This window comes from Durio zibethinus, chromosome 19, assembly GCF_047325235.1.
Source record: "Durio zibethinus cultivar Kanyao isolate XHJ-2024 chromosome 19, ASM4732523v1, whole genome shotgun sequence".
In the NCBI taxonomy this organism is placed as follows: Eukaryota; Viridiplantae; Streptophyta; class Magnoliopsida; order Malvales; family Malvaceae; genus Durio; species Durio zibethinus.
In genome coordinates, this window is record NC_143180.1 from 3825136 (window position 1) to 3844892 (window position 19757).

General features: G+C 30.1%; 1 protein-coding gene and 1 pseudogene across 1 annotated transcript; one reads left to right on the forward strand and one right to left on the reverse strand.

Moving 5' to 3' along the window:
- Positions 1-384: 384 nt before the first annotated feature.
- LOC111309831 (large ribosomal subunit protein uL10c-like) lies at positions 385-1788 on the reverse strand (annotated as a pseudogene).
- LOC111310280 (zinc finger CCCH domain-containing protein 11-like) lies at positions 1779-6290 on the forward strand. Its single transcript, XM_022909583.2, has 8 exons — positions 1779-2106; positions 2668-2752; positions 2858-2998; positions 3098-3186; positions 3737-3925; positions 4127-4257; positions 4336-4438; positions 5785-6290. Exons 1-8 carry the CDS (start codon positions 1930-1932, stop codon positions 5974-5976), a joined length of 1107 nt encoding a protein of 368 aa, XP_022765318.2. The 5' UTR covers positions 1779-1929; the 3' UTR covers positions 5977-6290.
- The last annotated feature ends 13467 nt before the right edge of the window (positions 6291-19757 follow it).

Sequence of the window (19757 nt, forward strand, 5' to 3'; positions counted from 1 at the left end):
CCTAACTCACAGCAAATTTAAGCTTTACCATTAAAGTTTAGTTCTAACCAAATGCCGCCCACAGAAGCTGGTTTAAACAGGAACAAGAGTAGCAGCGGCAACAAACTCACTAAGATATGCTGGTTGCAAATTTATTTTTCTGTCTTCTGTATACATGGAGGCCAACGAAGCTTTGAGCAACATAAAGAGGAAATAACTCTCTCCTATCACCTAAATTTCACACCTTTCCTTCTCCAAGTTTGAGCCTGAGACCTCTATGTTAAAAGTTCTAGTTTCTAACAACTGGGATGTTCCTCAGATAAATATGCTAAAATTCAAGTCTAGGCACTAACAATGAGAGATTGAAATAACCATAGCTCTTACACATTAGAAGATGCCAAAATTCAAAAGAATCACTGAAAAAATTTTATATCTTGCAACGAGATTCCAACATCACCAATTCAAATTAGCACATTTGACATAATTCTCTCTTTGAATGCAACAACACAAAAGGGGTTTTCTTAAATTGCACTTACAAATACAAGAAACCTCCATTCTCCAGCAAGCAATCTTCAAAACCCCATTATTGTCCACCACTTTCCTCTTCCAGTTTCTTCACATAAGCCTTCAAAACCATTCCTGGCAGGAGCTTGGAGTGTCCGAACAAGTCCAATAGTAGGACTCTGTAAACTTCCCAAAACCTTAGCATAAATCCGAGCCCTCGTAGGCATATTTTCCAACTGCTTAAACTCTCCAGGACCATAAAATCTCCCTTCAAAAACAGCCCCAGTAAAGTCATTTTCAACTTTCTTTTCCTTCTGAAACGCCCTCTAAGGTTTAACAGCATCAGGGATTTCTTCACTATGAACAAAAAGCCAAGCATTCATGCCTTTCATACATGGTTCCAAAGCTTCCCAAGGAGTTCCATCAATGGCTTTCAAAACCAAAGTGTTCTAAGCAACAAGTAACTCGGATAACTCAGGAAGTGATGTACGCAAATCCTGTAATTGCTTAACAGTGAAACCTGTGTACTTTATAGCAGCCAAAAGGCAACAGTTTTCCAACTGGGTTTTAACTGTTTCAACTGTTGCTTCTTTTTGGTACGCGAATGGCTGCTCTGATGGTAGGGAATAGGGGTTTGGGAAAGTGAAAAAAATGGGGTTCTAGGCTTTGGGGTTAGGATTTGGGAAAGTGGAGCTTTGGAGGAAGGGAAGGACAAGAGAGTTGTTTACATCGTGGAGCACTGGAGCTCCCAAGTGAAAAGAGTTATACTTGGGCAAGGGCACCGGTTGAGTTAAATTACCACTAAGACCTTAGGAATTAGTTTTTTTTAAACTTATATTTAAAGAATTTAGTTTGAGAAATACATAATAATATTAAACTAATTTGATTCTAAAATCACACTTAAAATTTTTGTAATGCTAACAAAATCTTTTTCTTAAATTGTGTTTATAATCTTTAAATTTAGAAATTTTTCCTTTTTCATTTTAAATCTTAATCTTATGAATTTCTTATGATTTATATTATCATTTAATTTGTTAATAATTTTGTAAATATTTCAATGTAAATATATTTTAATCTTTTATTATATTAAATTTTTTATTGTTAAGTGCTTAATTTTAATTATTAAATTAATAAAAAATTTAATCATTAAAATTTTTTTCACTTAGTTTACACTTAAAAATTAATAAACTTAATTCTTTTTGTCAAAAAAAAATAATATACCATTCAAACCTTTAGCGAGGAGAAAGTCGTCATTTCAACTAAATAACACAAAAAGCCCTCCCCTCTTTTCTATACCTTCTCCATCTCCGCTCTATTAATTAATCCATCTTAAAACCCTATTTCCTAGTCCTCCTCCTCTGCAATAAAGCTTCAAATTTTCACTAATTTCTTTTTTAATTTTGATTTTAATTAGTTAATTTAATTTAATTTTCTGATTCCCAAACGATGCCCCCAAAGCAGCAAGCGAAATCGAAAGCCGATTTGGCAAAAAAGCAAAAAGTGGTTGAAGACAAAACCTTCGGTCTGAAGAACAAAAACAAAAGTAAAAATGTTCAGAAATATGTTCAAAGTCTTCAACAAGCTGTTCAACCCAAACCCGATCCGTCTAAAGTCGCCGCCAAGGTACTTTTCTGTTTATTTCAATTAAAAAAAAACTTGAATTCTTTTTTATATGGAAAATTTTAACTTTTTTAATTATAAAAATCCATGATTTTACTTTTATATGAAATGAATAATTTTTTTTATGTTTATTATTTGCTTATTTGAATATGAATATTGAATATTGAAGCAAATATTAGTGCTAATTTTTTTATATGAAAATTAAAAAAAAACATTTAATTAAATTATATAGCAAAATGGGTTGTTTTGCTCTTATATGCAACAATTATATTTGAATTTACGGTGCATTTTAGTTTATTTTTACCTTCTTTTAAAACTTTTTAGCAACTTCCACACATTCAGATGTTTGATAATAGTAAAAATTAGATATTTGATGCTGTTCTAATTGTAATGTAAGGAATTTGAATTTGGGAACGTTCAGATGGAGTTTGGTAATTATTGTTAACAAAGAAGCTTGGGAATTTAATTAGGAGGGCCAGATTTTTTTCATTTTATGATAACTAAAATGAATTGGATGATAGTTATAGTAACTGGATTACACTTTTTTTTGGATGGTATGAACAGAAAAAGAAAGAGGAAGAGAAAGCAAAAGAGAAGGAGTTGAATGATTTGTTTAAAATTGCTGTTACACAACCGAAAGTACCAGTAGGTATGTATAATTTTTTGTTTTGAACTGAATTATTTGTTGGTTTTGTGTTTTATATTTAAAAACTGGGTTGGCTTTGTCGATAATGGAAGTTGGGGTATTGGATAGGTGTGGATCCCAAGTCCATTGTGTGTGAATTTTTTAAAGTGGGACAATGCACAAAAGGTTTTAAGTGCAAGTTTTCGCATGATTTGAATGTTCAGCGGAAGGGTGAGAAGATTGATATTTACAGTGACAAGCGTGATCAAGGTAATTAATAGACATGTAGCTATTATGCAATATTTTGACTCTTCTTCTTACCAATGGGATTTTGATTTTTTTTTTTTTTTTTTGGTTCTTTTCCTTAAGAAACAATGGAGGACTGGGACCAAGAGACACTTGAGAAGGTTGTGGAATCGAAGAAAACAGAATATAACCAGAATAAGCCCACTGAGATTGTACGTAATCTATTTCCCACTCAATCTATTATTGTCATAAAGCATTGATGGTATTTTGGCTAATCATATCTTGACATTTAAAGTTTCTGCTCTGTTCTCTTTTTCTCGGTGATGAAGGGTAGCAATGAAAGAATGATTTTGGGGGCTAAAATTTAGCGTAATTAAGGGTAACAACTTAGAAGGTCTAAAAATTTGTTGGCAATTAGGTTTCATCTAGTTGGCTCAGATTTTTGTAGTAATGATAATCACTATGTGTTATTGGTTAATTTTAATTTTGGTTGATAATAATTGGCTATTTTGAATTGGAAGAATGAAAACTAGTTAATGAACTACTATGTAGATCTCCATGATCATTCTTTGGATCTTAATGGTCTTAGCCTCTTAGGTGATTTTTGGCCATTATTCTTCACAACTCACAAGCCAATCTTAACATATCCCATTTTGTTTGTTGTTCTTCAATAACATTTATTGTTTGTGATCCAATTTCTTTGTGCAGTTAAATGTGGCAAAGCATCATTATTTGTTGATTGTTTATAATACATGTGCACAGGTTTGCAAATACTTTCTAGAAGCTGTGGAAAAGAAACAGTATGGTTGGTTCTGGGCATGCCCAAATGGTGGCAAGGATTGTCACTACAGACATGCTCTTCCTCCAGGATATATTTTGAAGTCTCAAATGAAGGCACTTTTGGAGGAAGAGAGTGAGAAGATTCCTATTGAGGAAGAGATTGAAAACCAGGTAAATTATCATACATAAGTTTGCTAAGTTGTGATTTGCTTCTACTTTTTATGCTATATCACAACTTACAAGGACCATTTCAGGTTTCCTTTTTCTTTCTCCCTTTGATGAAATGACCATTTTAGCTCAAATGTGTAAACTATTTCTTGTTTTCTGTGATGGTATTCGGTCTTGTTCTTATTGTTTGTCTGTTTATATCAGCGTTCAAAAATAACAGCATCAACTCCAATGACTACTGAGCTCTTTTTGCAATGGAAGACAAAAAAGATGGAAGAAAGAGAAGCTAGCTTGGCTGCACAACGAGCAGAGAGGGCTAAGAATGATCGCATGAGGTATTATCTTCCTGCAGGTTGGTCTGTATTGAAAATATTCTATTTGAACATTTTTATTCATTTGTTTATCAATTTCAGTGGTCGTGAGTTGTTTCTCTCGGACGCAAGTTTGTTTGTGGATGATGCTGAGGCATATGAGGAATATCAGAGAGAAGAAGAACCTGAGGTTACTGAGCAGAAGGTAATTCTTGTACTACTAGCCCTCAGTCTCATTGATAACTACTTGGCACCGGAAACTTGTTTTTCTGGTCAACCTACATCCCTGTTCTATCTTCCCCACCCACATACATGCACCAAAGGGCCTGCTTATTCCTCCATAGGTTAAATTTTCTGCTTCCAATTTACAACAATCTAGAGCCTTAAGTTTCTATCTGCTTCCTCTAATCTCTATTGATTGCTTTTTATTTGTTTTTTCTCCTTTTCCCTATCCTTTCTCTTGACAAAAACAATAAAGAGGGGATGTTGCTGCAGCAGCTTGTGTGATAAACAGCGAAGCAATTTTTATATTAAAATCCCAACTATCAAAATCAATATATTTACTTTTTCTTTTTCTAAAAGTTTTGGGCTCTCCACTCGTGCTTTCTTTATCTCTAGCTTTTTTGATCACCTACCTTCCTCTCTTCTTCTCTTCTTTCAGCATACCTGCCTGCTTTTGAACGCAACAAGAGAACATGCATTTAAGTGTTTTGATTTGTACATGTATAGTTATTAATTTATATGGAATGTTACTTGTAGAGTGGAGTACCGGAGCTATCATGTTTCGCAGTGCAGTACCTCATATTGAAATCTTGGATACCCTTTAGTATTTCATTTGTTCTCTAGCCATACGTTAGCAATGCACTTTTAATAGAATACAATAGTATTACTTCACATCCTATCTTAAACAGAAAAATTGAAAGAGAACTGAGCTCATCTCCTGTGAAGTCAGTTGTGGATTATTCCATGTATTGAATATTGGTGCCTTATTCTTTGATGCTTCTTTGGATTTTGCAAATGCTTGACCAGAGGTGTAAACGAACCAAACATGAATGAACTTTATTATGTTCTTGATTTGTTTGTTTAATTAATGAACCAGGAAATGTTGTTCGTGATCGTTTATTAAGATTAATAAATGAACAGAAACAAAGCATGTTCATGAATTGTTCATCGAACATGAATGAACTTTGTTATGTTCATGATCTGTTCGTTTCATTAACAAACCTTTAAATGTTATTCGTGATCATTTGTTAAGTTTAATAAATGAATATAAACGAACAGAAACCGAATATGTTTACGAATTGTTCGTCAAATATTTTGTTCTTTTACACCCCTATGCTTGAGAGCATGGATTGGAACAGAATCTGTTATTTATCTTGGATCTGATACATAGAATTTTAATGGATAACCATGCTAAAATCATCTGATTTAGGTTGGGTAGAAACTCATATTTTGTGGAGGCTTACTTCTTTTAACTGTTAAGCATCAGGAAAACTTCAAATACATTTTTTTTTTTTTCTCTCACCTCATTTTCACTGTCTTCAATTTCAGGTCAAGGATGATTCAGCAGCAGCTGGGCCAAGCAGTGTAACTAGTGCAGCTGCTGGTTCTGAAGATATCCTTCTTGATGATGAGGACGACGACGAGGATGAACTTGACATGGATGAGTTAAATGAGCTTGAAGCTAGTTTGTCTAGAACAGCTATTCAAATTCACAAACCAGGTATTCCGGCTTCATCTTGAGATTTAAAAAAAAGGAAAAAAAGCTTATGGTAAACCATGATAGATTCTTGAAGGATTAAGCGTGTCTGCACCAAGCCTTTAATCGATGATGAGAAATATTTTGTTTGAAGCTGGAAATATGTTCTGTCTCCTTAATGTGGCAGTGTCCAGTTTTGCTTCTTTGTAGACTCTTCCTGAACTAGTTAAGCTTCATAATCCTGTTATGTGACTATAGTGGCCAAACTTGTTTATCCCACTATTGGAGCTGCTCTTGCATATGATCAATGAAAGGTTATAACACTGTCACATGAAAAAAAAAATTTTTTTAGCTATTACATCTACTGAGAAAGGTTTCATTAAGATTTTCCTCTTTGAATCAACCAGAAATGCTGGAATATGATAGAATTATCGAATTTGATGCCACAGGCACAGCTTCCCAAACTAAGGTATTAAGAAATCTTAATTCCCTAATAAGAGTACTTTTATTTTTATTTACCGTAATAGGTAATTTTTTTACATGTAAGCAGAAGACCTGCCATCTCATCCCTTAACTTCATCACCACATGTAGCACTTAGTAGCAATGGGGCAAACACAACGTAAGGTTATTCAGTTTCTTCAAGAAACTCATCTTGCTCAACCAGTTCCAAGCAGCACCGCCATTTTTTTCTTGGGAACTACTTAAAGCATTACCTTGCGCAACATTGGACATGACTGCATGAGCAACATGGCTCCTACTGTCATTGTATGTGTTTGCTTTACCAGAAGCTATAAGACTCCCACCTTTGCACAACAGGCAACAGGCTTAGCCTAGGGAGAAAACTCACTCTAGTTTTAGGAGAGTTTCAAGAGAAAAAAAAAAATGCGGTTCGTTTTTACAATTAATCTTGATGAATTACATGCTCAACCTACTAAAGTTCTATAAAAGCACTTGAGTTTTTGTATTTAATTTTCTATCCTTTTTCATTCTTAATCCAAAATTTCTTCTTCTTTTTTTTTCACCATTTAATTGAACCAAACAGAGCTTTAATTTTCCTTTGAAAGCCACAGAATTTGCTAATTTATATTTCTATGATTTGGCTCACAAAAATGAAAGAGTTTAGAATTTAATTTTTCCCTTAAAAGGGTATTTGGTTTGCGAAATTTTGAATTTTCGGAGAAAGTATGATCATAAAATAATGTAATATCCAAGGATTTTTTCAATTTTTGAAGCATTTCATGTTTAGATTCACTCGTTTGGTTGAAAGAGATTTATGTATATTATTTCATGCATAATTATCATAAACATTTGTTATTTTTTGTATAATTATCATAATCTCTTTGACATGTATGATAAAAAATTTTTTATTTTATTGTATTAATAATAAATACTCATACGCCTTAAATAATGAATTATTTAAGATATTTTTTCATGTCAAATACTATAAAAAAACAGTTTTTTTAGTAATAAAAACTTAAAACTAAATTGCAATCAATTTCAGACATATTTTTTAAAAAGATAACAATTATTTGATAATTTTTATTTAAATCAAATTTAAAAATAAAATAATTTTTCTCTTAAAATTTTAAAATACTACAAGAAGATATGAATTTTTTATTTCGAAATTTTGGATACTATTTTAAATTTGTCATTTTTTTGTAATCAAATTATTCTGAACTAAATATAAAAATCAAATACTTACAATGAAAATTTTAAAAAAAAATTTATGAATTCTCTCATAATCAAATGTCACCTATAGGTTATTCACTAGTTCAATTTCTATCTCACCAACCACTAAACAAAGATGGCATTTCCCTCTACTCCAAACAAAGTTGCTCTGTTTTTAGAGTTTGACAGAGAATTATAAAATCCAAGTTTACATCATTTTCGGTTCAAAATCTCAAACCTATTTATCAGTCATCCAAGCGATCAAAAAAAAAAAAAAAAGAGAGATTACCTAAATGCAGAGCAAATCTACTCGCATAACAGATCTTTGAACTTAAACTTGTAGTCTTAGCTCTGCAGAAGGACAAAGCAAAAATTTAATGCATGTATCTCAATATTGTAAACTAAACACAATTTTGAATTTATATTTTTTTACCAAAGATGATTCTTAAATTGCACTGCAAAAATTAAAAATAGGTTGTAAATGAAAGGAAAGTGCATCTTTGTAGAAAAAAAGAGACAAACAAAACAAAATTAAGAGAGATGAAATTAAGGATGAAGTGACTGATCTTGTGCTTATGATACGGACAATGCCCCGAGTCCTAGGCCAAGAGGGTTCCAGCATAAGTGTATGACACAATCGGTTAATATACGAAACAGAGTAGGATTAAAAGCTTATTTAGACATACGGATGGTAATTTTTCACTTAAAGCTGCACAGTAGTTAGGCTTAAACTTCCGACTCGTGACACTTACATGTAAAAAAAAAAAAAAATTGACTATTTTCAAAAATAAAAATAAAAGTACAGTTATTAGGGAATTAAAATTTAAATGGTTGATATTTGTTTCAATTATTTTTACTTTTTAATTTAATTTTTATTTATTTTCATATTTAATTTCAAATAATTAAATATCAATCATAAATTTAAATAGAAATGTATTATTCACCTTCAAATAAAATAGTAAAAACTTTCAGCAGAGAAAAATTTTCCAGTCACTCTCAATGAGAGATGAAATAAGATCCTAAATTTCAGTAGCACCACCAAAGGATATTTTTCCAAATTTTCTTAGAATATGGTATATAATAAGGAAAGTTGTTCATTTTAATGTATTTTTTGTTCAATCCTCCCTTCAATTTCCCACATGCTTCCCCATGATTATTATATCAAAGGAACCAAAAAAAAAAAAAAAAAAACAAAGTATTAGTAAGTTAATTAAAAAATATTTAAGTTATCATTTGACAGCTTAAACTTTTGAATTAAAATAATAAAAAAAAAATACTGAATCTTAGATGGAAGTTTTGTGTTTTGGTGGCACAGAAACCTTAGTATTATTCCTTAGAATTTGAGTCAAAGAGACATGCCCATGTGACAAAGAAAGAACATTCAACAACCTTTTTTATTCTCCTTTTTTTTTTTTTTGGTAAAACTTGAGAGCTTTGATTAATCAATTCAAGGACCCCATCACTGCTTTCTTTTTCATATTTTCTTAAAAATGTGTTGAATTTGATGATAGTTTTACATTATAACAACAAAGAAAGGTTACTATTGTTTTTTTTTTATAATTTCTATATGAATAATTGATTGATTTAAGAATGATGACAATAACAATGATAAAGTTTTGAATTCAAACTCGAATTATAATTTAAAAGAAAAATAAAAAATGTTACTAGATTAAAATGGCTTCTTTGCTTGTGCATAAGGCATCTTTTCAAAAAGTTTCTTTTCAGGAAATTGAATGGAAAATTTCTGATCAATCAACATAGATTAAAGTGTGTTGACCAAAAAAAAAATGAACAAAGCAAAATTGACCACTCAATTTTGTAATTTTCATTGTATAAATGTAATGCAATCAAAGAAAGTGAGATGTCAATCATACTTAATTCCATGCAGATGAACTTGGGATTGATTTTTATATGACGTGTGATTAATATATAATCTGACATTTAAAATGTACAGAAGTGATCAAAAAAATAATATAATATTCCCATAATATGTAACCCCACAAATTCAATTAAAAAAAAAAAAAGCCGGTGGGTTTGATTTATATATATATAATCAAGAAGAACCCACAACAAACAAACTAATAAAATATTCATAACATAATTTAGTTTATTTTTAAGCTTTAAATGATACCATTAAACCAGTGAGATTTGATTTGGCTTTACCATTAATTTAAGGTTTAGGGAATCAGACATATCCTACCCTAGAAGATGAATGGTCCAATTCTAATCATGAATAAAAGTTTAAAATGCCATATTAACTAATGGATATATGGCCATGTCAAGTTGTCTAGATCATGAATAAAAGTTTAAAATTCGAATTTAAGGTTTAATCTAGTTGATTTATGTTATCATAGTATTTAATAGATCTGAAGTTTATATCGCAATAAGATTTATTAATTTATAATGAAATTAAACTTTTAACTAAGTTATTTTTTAATTTTTTAATTAATTAATGAAGATCTTGGTTAAGTTGACATAAACTTTCACTTAAGTCTTTCCCTTATAAAAAATAATTAGGATTAAGCAAACAAATAGACATATATATAGGACCCCAGCTAGACTTAGGATCTCCATGGATGTCTAGAAAAAGAGAATGCAAATTTGATTCCAACTGAGTGACCTGTTATAGGTTCATTGAATTCCCATTTTCAACATCAAATTGCTCCTTTTCTGTCATTTTCCATTAAAATTGGAGCCCAAACAAGGTCTAGGCTTAATGTTTTGACACATGTCTCTTTTTAAATTGCATAGTAACATTTTGGGGCATGTGTGTATTTTAATTGCATAGGAATTTTGACTATTATATATGAAATCAATGGCAAAAATAAAGCAAAACTGGTGATCAAATAAACCACAAAATTCTATCGAGAATTAATGGAAGCAATTTTTCTTCACATCATATTGTCTGCATGCAGAAACAGTTGGCTGTTCCTCTCGCTCTCTCTCTCTCTCTCTTTTATTTTCTTCCACAATGGACCAGCTTTTGAAGTTTGAATTTGAACAGTCAATGAAACAAGAGGAAAATGAATGATTTTAAACAAAAAATCATGGAATTTTTTTTAATTATATTAAGGGTATTTAAGATTTTATTTTTAAAATATTTTTCATAAATACTAAATTTAGATTAATAAAAAACAAAACTCATTTTATTCTTTTGACGGTGATGTTTTTCATGTTTATATGATATCCACACTGATAATAAAATTTTTAAACTTAAGAAAAATAAGTTTTATTATTCGTCATTTATATATTAATTTTATCGTGTTTTGAAGTATTTATATATTTATTTATATAATATATATGGATGTTGAATTGTAATACAACTGTAATAATTAAAGTATTTATAATAGTAAAACATTTACAAAAGTTAATTAATCATACTTAGAAGGCTCAAAACACATTATAAGATTCATATTATCTGCTAGTGACTGCATCAAACCAAAAATAATTTTTCTTAATTTTCTGTTCACACTGTTAGGGATATTATTATTATTATTATTAGCTTTTTCCTAGACCCAAAAAAAAAAAAAAAAAAAAAACCCAGATATGCAGCTATCATGAATCTACTATTGTTACCATAAGTACTATATATATCATTAAAATTTGTTGCTTTGAACACAAAATTGGTTTATTTTGAATTCGAAGCCTTATATTTTTGTAGTTATTTTTAAAAGATATTCAATAGATGTGAAATTTAAATTTTAACATTTATAAATTTTTTTTAATCTTTAGACTTTGGGTTTTTTTTTAATAAAAATTACCTTATTTTTTCTTATATAATTCAAATTATTGGTGTTATTTTAAAACAAATTTTTTCTTAAAATCAGAAAAATATATCTTATCCTTTTTTCTTACCTCACAAAATTTGTCTATTCAAGCCAAAAAAAAAAATCAATGTCAGATATTTTACTTTCTGAATCTAAAATTTATCCTCATCAGCAAATTCAACTAGCTATTTTTTTTTCCAATTTTAACTGTGGAAAGAAAAAGAGAATTACACCTTTCTCACCATTCATATCAAAATATTCAAAGAGTGAAAAAAAAAAAAGAGTAAAGAAACAAAAGAAAAAAGATTTTACAGTAAAAGAAAAAAGAAAAGAAAAGATGGTTGCTGCCATCTCTTTCATCATTTCATCATGTGAAGAAATAGAGGGAGATAAAAATCCCATGGCATGCCATTAGGATGAGGCCGGAATGCATGACATGTTGATGATCTAACCATGATGATGTAAGATGCAATAAAGTCAAAAAAGGATCTTTCATTCAAACATTTTATATATATATATATATATATATTTTTTTTTTTTTTCATATCACTTTGATTGAGCTGCATCAGATTCCATTATCATAATCCCATCTAAATTGAACCCACAAACCTAATATAAAAAACAAAAATATAGACATGAATTAGTTTAGTTGATAAGGATGGAGATTTTTTTTTTATTAATTGAAATTTAATTTTTATGAATTATTTTAAATGCATAAATTCACTTAAAAAAATGCATTTTAATATAGTTTAGATAAAATTTGATAGGATGAAAACAACTCAACCTTGTAAACATATTAAAAAAACGAAAGTACAAGTGTTTGATTTTGTCATTAAACCTTGAGATTAATTTTTACATTTGTTTTTTCCAAGCATTTGAGAATAAATTTGCACATGATTTTAGCTAAGCAAGGTACATTAAGCAACTAGTATTTTAATTATGGTTGGTAAGCAGTCACATTCTATCCATGGAATGACAACTGGTGAAGTTCAAATTCTTTGAAACTTTTGTTCTTATCCAACCCTTTTTCATTCTAGAGCCATGTGGGAAAAAGCAAGAAGATGAAGATATGGAGGTAAAGAAAATGGATTGAGTAAACAAAATTTGGACCATATAATGAATTTAGTAATCATAGCTTTCAGCAACCTATCTGTGCAGATTCATTGAATTTTTCTTTCAACATCGAACAGATGACACTTTTCTGCCATTTTTCCACAAGAAACTGGAATAATGTTTAAATGCATGTGTTTTATATGTGAATTTAGTAGTTTTAGTTTTTCAACTGAATTTTTATTAGAGTATGCTTCAAGTTGTCAACATTTGTACTACTCATGAAATTAAAAACAAAAAATAGTATGGATATCAGTTCAGTCCAAGACTTTCAACCAGAAAATCGTATTCAAGATATTGGGAAATTTTACCTTATCCCCTAACCATTTTTCCTTATGATGGGACTTGAGAAGGCAGGACATGTTTCAAGTAATTATTCCAAATGAAAAACCCAAGTTCCATTCCAATCAATTAGGCATAACAAATGGAAGCAGTTGGGTGTTGAATGCATCCCTTGTTTATACCTTAGTACTTCCCCAAGATATCATTATTTTAATGTTTTTTGTTTTGGGTGGTTGAAATTGTTACCAAACTGTTGTATGTCAGGAAAGTTGTCCGAGTTTAAGAGGAAATTGCCTGTTTGTATACGCAAAAACCTGTTGCCAGGCGGAAAAGTTGGAAAGATGATTAGCTGAACCCCATCAAGTGAAAGAAAAAACAGGGCAAAAGGGTGCTTGCAAGAGAGCAAAATGCTAACATAGACAAGCATTCAGAGTTAAGAAACAGGGAATTTTATGTGCATGCAAACTCATTTTTCTACAATAAAGTCAAGTAACAACAAAGAAAGACGATGATCGCATACATTCATCTAATTCTTAATTGCAATGACTCGAATATAAAAAAGGGAAAGAGGAAGTTTTTCAGCTTATTGGTAACTGCTCGTTGAAATATGCAGCTTCTCTAATCAAAGTTCTTGCTAGCTTCTTGGGATTCATGGGGATTGAGATTCTGTTGGCTGCTACCTTCTTCACCCCTCCACCACTGTCCTCCTTTTGTTTTGGTGATCATAGTCTCCCAGCTCTCCTTAATTTCCCCAAATATTTGGGCTTTGATCTGTCCTCTTTGTGGAGGAAGTGATTTCACTTTCTTCACTGGCTTCTTGTCTTTGCTATCCATTGCTTTTTGCTCAGAAAAGAAAGTTGGATGGTATGGAAACTTACGTTAAAAGGTAACAAAATAGTTTTCAAAAGTAAGGAGAAGAATAAGAAGAAAGAAAGAAAGAGAAGAGAAAGTGAGAATTGGGATTTCAGAGATCAAAGTGAGACCTGATATAAATCCAGGTAGGCACCTAACCCATTGACAGAACAGAACCCCATGCAAGTGAAGTGTGAACACAAAAATAAAGAGTTCCAAAACAGACAGACAGGTATTGCTTTTTTGTTTCTTTTGTGGGGTTTTCTTAAAATCAGCCAAAATGCAAACTGTTGACAGATCATGATTTGGTTTCATCAGATTGTTCTTCTTTACTAAATTTTGGGTCCTGAACATTTGCCTCTAACTTAAGTAATGGGACAGGGTTGACCCAAAGAAGGGTGCTCTAAACATTGTAGTACATATAAATGTACCTTAAATTGATGTAGAAACCTATAAACAGTGGCCACATATCCCCACACATTTGCATTTCAACCATTATGTTAATTAGCCTATGACTTTATGTTACTCAGATTCTGAGGAGAGTGTCAGGGTTAGACCTCATAAAATATGTACCGGACACGAATACTTCATGAAAAATGAAGAGTCAAGAGCAACATAGACATTAACAGATTCTTTTAAACAAAAAAACTTGCAAAAGCTTGAATCTGATATATAACAAGTTCGCCAAATTTGGTGAAGGTTTTGTGGATGGGATCATGATGAGAACATGACCAACTATCACATGCTGTCAAGGTATTTTTCTTTTTCATTTTAGGCAGCATAGAACAATATAAAAGCAAAGATTCTACTCATAAATGTTGATAGAATTGACCAGTATTTTAGCATTCATTTAGTAATAATATAATGGAAGGCTCAAAACACTATAAGATTCATTGTCTGCTAATGAGTGCTTAACGGGTTAGTTTAACAGGGTTTAAAAGGACAGAGTTGGTTCAGATACAAACAACATTTGTCTGAGACAACGTGAGTGGTTTTTTTTATAGTATTTGTTTGAGAGGATGAATTAACTGTACAAGATTTAAGAAAAATTCACTCATATAATTTAGATTTTTAAAGAGAATTTTTATCTTTTGTTGTTTTCCTTTTATCTCTTTTTACATTCACAATGTAATAAACTTAATAATTTATATATTTATATTATTTATTTCATATTTAACACAAAATATGAAAACTAACATGTTATAATTCGTATTAATTAAAAATTCATATACAATTTTTTTTATATTATTTTTATCATTTTTGTATCTTAAATCGTATTATATTTAAAATTATTCATAATTCACATGCAGCATCATCCCAAAGATTATGGGAATGAAAAACCTAGTCCATCAAACCAGCATAAGAAAAGACAAAAGGAAAGTGGGAATGCAATGAAAAAAGCTTCAGAATCCATCAACAGTATATCATCTTTCATTTTCAGTGAAAACATTCACCATTGACAGATATGATTGTTTCGTTATATGATTAAGATGAGCATAAATATAGAACAAATTTAAAGAAAGAAACAGTTGGATTCTGCAACAATATTGCTTTCTCCAAAAATATTCTCATCTTATGCAAAACTGGGAAAAGAGAAAGCAAAGTTAAAGAAAAAAATTGTATAATTCACTGAGAAAAGAAATGGAAGACCTGAAGCCAGACTATAATTTAAAAATTTGTATTCACCACAACATCCTAAACCTACATAGTAACCAAAATATATGTTACTCCGGCTCGGGATGAGTGTTGGATACGGATACGATCAATTTTTTTTTTAGTTTTTTCATATATTTGAATGATCGGACCTTCATAATCATATCAATTAAATATGTGTCGGACAAGGGTACTTCAAGAATTGAAGCAACATAGAGAATAATTAATATAGCTAGGTAACCAAATCCCTTATCAATCTTTTTATACCTATACCTATATACCTATACATAGTAACAATGATAAATTTGCTGACTTTCAACTCTAAATTTAGCAAGAAACGACCTGTTTGAGTGATACAAGAGGGAAGGAAGAATGCAACAAAAGCATAATTTAGTTGGTGCAGAGATCAGGAAATGAAGATATTGGATGACTTGATTATCTTTCTCAGGCATCTGAATGTCCCTTTGAGGGATATCTGGTAGGAGGGGGTGTTGTTGAGGCTGAGATTCCACTTCTGCCACCTTGTTTTCCAAGTTTAACAACTGACATTACTATCTTTTTCAGCTGTTTGAACATCTTAACCTTAATCTGACCCCTCTTTGGAGGGATCCTCACTTCTGGCTTCCTTTCTGGGGTCTTCTGAATTTCCATGGTTTTGCGGTATAGGAAGCTAATTGCAGAGTTTGAAAAGTAACTGAAAAAAACAGAAAAGAAGATAAAGGGGAGAGAGACAGAGAGAGAGAGAGAGAGAGAGAGAGAGAGAGAGAGAGAGTGTACAATGAAAGAAGAAGTTATTTTGGTCAGAGGGTCTCACATAGTTATAGACTCATAGTGTGAACAGGTTGAAATTTCTAATGTGGGTTTCTTTATAAGTATCAAAAATACCTGTCAGCAGAGCTACTGATAAAATTTTACTGATTTAGTAATACTAGTACCATTGATGAGCTCAAAGGCATTTTACAGACTCGAAATTTTCTCATATTTTATGGTCTGACTGGGGACAAAAAATCTTAGTCAAAAAGTCATGAGAAATTCATTACCTTTATGAACTCTATATATATGTGTGTGAGTGTGTTTGTGTATGTCATATCAGGTACTAATCTAATTTATATGCATAGAATCCATTTGTTCATTTATCAATACCAAGTCCATAAATCTGAGATTGAATAGGCCAAAATCACTTGCTTTTTGATGGCATGCATGGCCCTGCTTTCAAAGTGTGATTTTAATTGCCATTCAACAAGTTTTAGTGTTTTAAGGCTGCTTTTTTTTCTTTTTTTTTTCTGAAGAATTTGTGTTCTAATGATCAGTCAGCAGAAGACTGGCAAAATAAACAGTGGACAGGTGTGCATGAATGAGGGGGAAATAATGCAGATATTGATTGTTGAAGTTGACAGTCCATTGAAAGGAGATGCCCAAGAGGCAGTCAAAGTTACCTAATTCCTTGGAATTATCAGGTTCATGCATATCTTTGGAAAAAAAAAAAATTTCCATGCCAAAATTGTCACTTAATGTATTGTGAAACTTTGAGATTTGTATGAGAAATATGAGCTGCCAAATACGCCAGCATGACACCCTTTGACCTCTGACTGTGATGGAAACTTGAAAAATATTAAAACTTAAAAAGGATAAATCATATAGGTCAGAATTCAGACCTTTCTAGATTACCAAACCAATGAAAAAGAAAGATTTAACCTAATGAAGTTGAAGTTTGAAATTGAAAGAAAATTTCAACCCTCTTATCTGGCTATTGAAAACTACAATACCAGTTGCAACAATCATATCTGGCTAAGAATCTACGTGAAAATTTATGCAAAAATAAATAAATAAAGCCGTTGATGCTTAAAAAAATTAAAAGTGTACAAGAAATTTATTAATTTATCAACTGATTGAGACAGATCAGTTAATAAATTCAATGTGAGACATAGCTGAAATCCCAATCTTTTTTAACGAGAAAATACATGATTTGCATTGGATTGGAGTTATAGAACAAAATCTCAAAATTACATATTAATCATAGTACAAAACTATGTTACTTGGACTTAGGGTAAAGTACTCTGGGTATGATTAATTTTTTTTAAGTATTTTCATATATTTAGAGGGATCGAATCTTTATATTTATATTTATCGAATATATGTAAAATATAAATATTTAAAAAAAATTAAAAATATTAATGATTACCATTATTTTTACTTGGATTTGAGGAATCTTTGACTCTCTTTTATCGACATTAATTTTGCACTTTTTTGTCAGTCAAAAATACAAAGTGGAGAGTCCAAGCAAATGCCTCAGAGATCACATGACAATGCAAAGAGAGAAAGATAGAAGGAAGTGAAGCTAAGCTGTAATCTAAAAAGGTAAGGTTACAATGAAAGATTTTTCTTTCAGTCAACATTTCTCCAAATTCAAATTATTTTCTTTCTGCATGTTTCATTGCATTAATCACAGAAAACATTGATTTTGGCTTTGAAATTTCAACTTTTTTGAAAGAGTGAGGCCCATTCCAAATACAAGTTGGTGATGGAAAAACCTTCATTTTTTTTTTTTTTCTAGAAGGCCATGTGTATAGATTGAATGAATGCATTTGCATTTGCAGCAAAAATTTTGAGATAATTTTTTTCTCTATATATTTACATAAACAATTGTTTCTAATATTCCTCTACCCTTTAATATAAATTATATTATATTACAAATATTTAAATTTAATTTAATAAACTCTCGCATTAGAATTGTTATTTGTTAATTTTATTTTTTATTTTTAATTTAAGTTTAGCAATTAAAATTTACGAATAATTAAAATCACATTGTTATTTACCTATTTATTATATTCAAACGAACTCTTAAAATTAATAAATTTGTAATAAATATTAAGTTATATTCATATAAACTTTGAAAAAATAAATTAATTTTCTAGTTTTCTTAATAAGATTACAACATTTCCACCGACACTTATTTTTTTTATATCTTTGTAATATTTTTATTTTTATTTGATAAAACTTTAAATAAATTATATTAATTGATCAAAATTTTCTTTTATTTTTTTTGAAGTACCTATATTTAATACATATCTAATGTGAATATAGAAATTGAACAATTTAAAAATAAAAAAAATAAAAAAAAATTAATATAATTTTATTAAATACATATTATAATTAATATTAACTTTCGGAATAACATATCAAATGAAAATATACATAATTTTAATTGGCCCACCAATACATGTCTACATCGCCATTCCTCAAGAATAACCCAATTAAAGCATCACAAAAATGAGGATGTCAATGCACTATGTTTTCAAGGTTACATCAATCACCGTTGCTTTAATTACAATAACACACACACACACACACACACATATATATATATATATATATAACACTAAAGTTTTTTTTTTTTTTTATAAGAGAGGTTGCAACCTTAAAGATTGGGAAAAAAAAATTATAAAAATTAAGAAGCAAATCTCAATCTTACGAAAATCCACATAAGAAGAGAGACCAATGAATGAGTTGGGCCTAAACCTTAAATATTAAAATTTGATATTTAACAACAAAGTTCCACATCATTTTTTCACATCCATGATGAACAAGAACCTAAATTTGATTCTTATATGGAGGAAACATGTTAATTGGTGAAAATGGGACATTAAGAAATCTTTTTTCTATTTTTTTTTATGAGTTAAAAGGGAAGTTCATTGAAATTTAATCAATCAATTAATGAATCTTTTAAAATTGAACATTTTCTCAAACTCCATTCAAAATTAGCCATCAATCAATCCATAAAGCATTGTCATCATACACTCATAAAATTACAAAACTCAATATGTATAATTTCATATGCAAATAATCCCCAAAATCAACTCAATGTTAAGCACATCAATTTCTCAAATCTTGTTACAATGAGTTTATTACCTTTAAAAAAAAAAATTTCACCCATCAAATTCAATTAAACATTCTAAACGTATCAAATAAATGAACAATCATATGTCACTTTTAGATGAGTACAATTTATGTATGAAATTAAAATTGATGGATCCAATTATATTACCCTTTACACTCATTGCATCTTCTTGTTACTATTGAGATCTTATATTCTTGTATAAAAATTTTAAAATCAGACCATGACTTATAAAAGAGTCATTCCGAGAGTTAAATCTATTATATGTGGTATTTCGTTATCCATAACTAGCATGATTGGTAGCTCATCTTTTGCATTTGCAAAACCTTGGCACAATATAAATGTCACTAGAAACATAACTATGAATCCTGCAGGGATTTTCTTGATAGAAATTGCACCCATCTTGAACCTTCCCAGCTAGAAATGTTCAATGTAACAAAATTTTGGATGAAAACCTAAATTGATTTGTTGGGTTCAATTTGGTTGGAATTTTTGATGATTTTAGGATTAGCCAGGGTTCCTAGATTAGTGAATTATCTATAGTATTTGAATGTTATATTTTTTAGGTTAATTGGAGATTGCATGAGATTTTTATGG